We start from the raw sequence: 2612 nt of genomic DNA, 5'->3' as shown, positions 1-2612 counted from the left end.
GGTTATATTAAAAGAGAAGTATTATCAAAATATTAAGCCAATCGACGAGTTAACAAAAAGTCACATTGCTAAGTGTATAATACTTACTACTTGCTAATTTAATAAAGAATAAATAAGAAACAAGCAATTTATTTGATTATTGTATGATGTGTATCCTTTGATTCTGTATAGATTTTATTATATTTCTGTATACTATATTAAATAATAAGATAACAACTAAGATTTATTAAAATAATATGATATATTAAATCATAATTTTATAAAATTAATTTTGTCATATTATCTGCGTGAGTTCTAACACTAATATTCATTCTTAAAATATTTTCGTGCAGAAAAAAGGGGAAGAAGGTAAAAAAAACAAAGAAAAAATAGCTAGGATCCACTCTTGGTTAGCGAAGCTACAACATTCATTAGGGTTTGATCAGTTAAGTCGGGTAAAAAGAACCCGCTATTTTAATGTAAAGCAAGAGTTAGGGTTTCTTTTCCCGAAAATTTTAAGTCGAGCAGCTCAGCCATGGCGGAAACTGAACCTCAAGCCCCCGAAACCGTAGCACAGACCGAGAAAGAAGAAACCTCCGCACAGAAAATGGACGTGGAAGCTCAAGCCGCCGATGATGCGGCTGAGAACGGCGGCTCGAAGCGTCTAAGGGAGGAGGGAGACGAGCTAGAGGTGAATGGAGAGAATGGAGACGCCACGAAGAAGCCGAAAGTCGATAACTTCGTGGAAGAAAAAAAGAAAGATGGGTCGGATCCTGTTACCGTGGGTCCGAAGAGCTTTGGGTCGTCTGTGGAGATGTTTGATTACTTTTACAAACTCCTCCATTCCTGGACTCTCAATCTCAATCTCAACAAGGTAAAAATATCACACTGTTTGTTAATACCTTGTTTGCAAAGATGTCACCCATTCAGCTTATTTCACAAAATGAGCAGGTGATTAGTGTTTTTAATATTGTGTAGCAAGATTTGGTTTTTACCCTGTCCTGCGGTTCTCTGGTTTAGTTGGTTATGTATGGGCAATGGACTGTGAAAATTTGGGACTTTTTGGGTTGGCTATTTAGGATCTTTTACTTGGGAACATCCTGATTTTCCATTTCATTAGAACATCAAACTGCATTATATCATACTCACATCGACGTCAAAATGACTAATACGGATTGCTTAGTTATTATATTTTGTTTTCTAAAAATTGCCTTTAAATATAAAGGATTTAACACCTCGACATATTTGACTGTACATCCATTTTGGATTTGTGTGTGTTTTGACAACAAACATCTTTTTTTTTGTTACTTGGATAATCTTGTGGCTGCCTCTGGTTATAGTAGTAATCTTTCTATGGCCTAAATTAGAGGTGTTAGTCAATTCGGACTTTATTGGTTGCAATCGGAATGATTATCTATTTGGTTTGATTTTGCTTTGAATTACCACTCCATCCTGAATTCTTGTTGCTCAGAGATTGCCTTTAGGCTCCATTTGGAATTCACTTGCTTTCTTGCCTGCTGAACTATACTTGGCCTTTTGTTGGGGTCAAATTAATATCTTTGTCGGATTGGTGCTTTCAACTCGATCTAATTATTGAGAGCAAAAAATGGCCAAATACTTGCTCAGAAATGTATATCATTTGTATTAGTCATAACGTTAGTGAGGAGTTAATAGTTATTCCTGCACAAGAAAGCCGATTTCATAAGGATATTCTGTTGGAACTATGATTCAGCTTTCATGGATTCTCATTTTGGAACTAAATCTTGGCATTGGAGATAATTGGAATGTTACATTTATTACTACTTACATTGAGTGCTTGATATGATGATCATGATCACTTATGTTTTGTTGGTTTGGTGTTGCAGTATGAGCAGGTAGTGCTACTTGACTTACTCAAGAAGGGCCATTCAGAACCAGAGAAGAAGATTGGTACAGGAGTTCGCGCTTTCCAAATCCGATTTCATCCACAGTTCAAAAGTCGCTGCTTCTTTGTTGTTAGGGAGGATGATTCTGTGGATGATTTTAGCTTTAGGAAGTGTGTAGATCAGATACAACCCCTTCCAGCGAACATGCAAGTAAAACATTATGCTAACGGTGGAAAAGGTGGTGGTGGTGGAGGAAGAGGAGGTGGATATGGGCGTGGTCGTGGAAGAGGAGGGAGGTCAAGATACTAAACAAGCTGACAATAGACTGCCAGATTCTTCTGATCAGTCTTGTTACGTGCTGTTTAAAATCCAAATTGGTCTGTTACATCTATGTTCCCGCAGTTTTGTCGTAATGTTTTTTGCTGGCTAAAGTCTCATGGCTGTAAGAACTATATGAAATAACATTTTATCGGCGGCATCACCTATTATCTTACCAAAAGCTGGTTAAATTGTTAAATATGAGAAGCCTTCTGATTGTTGTCTGATATTTTGACCCATGAACCCGCCCCATTCTTCCTAAAGGAAGTACAAAAATTTAAGGTAGAGCAAGTTTGGAGTTAGAGAAGGAATAAGGTGTTTAGCTTTTATTCAGTGATATTCTATTAACTGCATGTAATCACTATCATATGTATGTTTAGTAAAAAAAAAAAAAAACTAAATGTATTCATAGTGTAAATTTTTTTACACTGCAATATAAGTGAATTTAAT

The 2612-nt window shown here is 36.2% G+C and overlaps 1 protein-coding gene across 1 annotated transcript; it reads left to right on the top strand.

Moving 5' to 3' along the window:
* Positions 1 to 338: 338 nt before the first annotated feature.
* Positions 339 to 2389, top strand: LOC104107638 (protein EMBRYO DEFECTIVE 514-like). Its single transcript, XM_009616491.4, has 2 exons — positions 339 to 853; positions 1845 to 2389. The coding sequence occupies exons 1-2, from the start codon at positions 515 to 517 to the stop codon at positions 2151 to 2153; spliced, it is 648 nt and encodes a 215-aa protein (XP_009614786.1). The 5' UTR covers positions 339 to 514; the 3' UTR covers positions 2154 to 2389.
* Positions 2390 to 2612: the final 223 nt, after the last annotated feature.

This window comes from Nicotiana tomentosiformis, chromosome 3 (genome assembly GCF_000390325.3).
Source record: "Nicotiana tomentosiformis chromosome 3, ASM39032v3, whole genome shotgun sequence".
Classification (NCBI taxonomy): domain Eukaryota; kingdom Viridiplantae; phylum Streptophyta; class Magnoliopsida; order Solanales; family Solanaceae; genus Nicotiana; species Nicotiana tomentosiformis.
The sequence above is the reverse complement of the archived record's forward strand: the minus strand, read 5'-3'. Positions and strand labels throughout refer to the sequence as shown.

What these genes read in the sequence shown, in the direction of transcription:
- LOC104107638 (XM_009616491.4), top strand. Translation starts at nt 515, where the DNA reads ATGGCGGAAACTGAACCTCAAGCCCCCGAAACCGTAGCACAGACCGAG. An exon ending in TCAATCTCAATCTCAACAAG is followed by an intron (nt 854 to 1,844) that starts GTAAAAATATCA and finishes TTGGTGTTGCAG; the next exon opens with TATGAGCAGGTAGTGCTACT.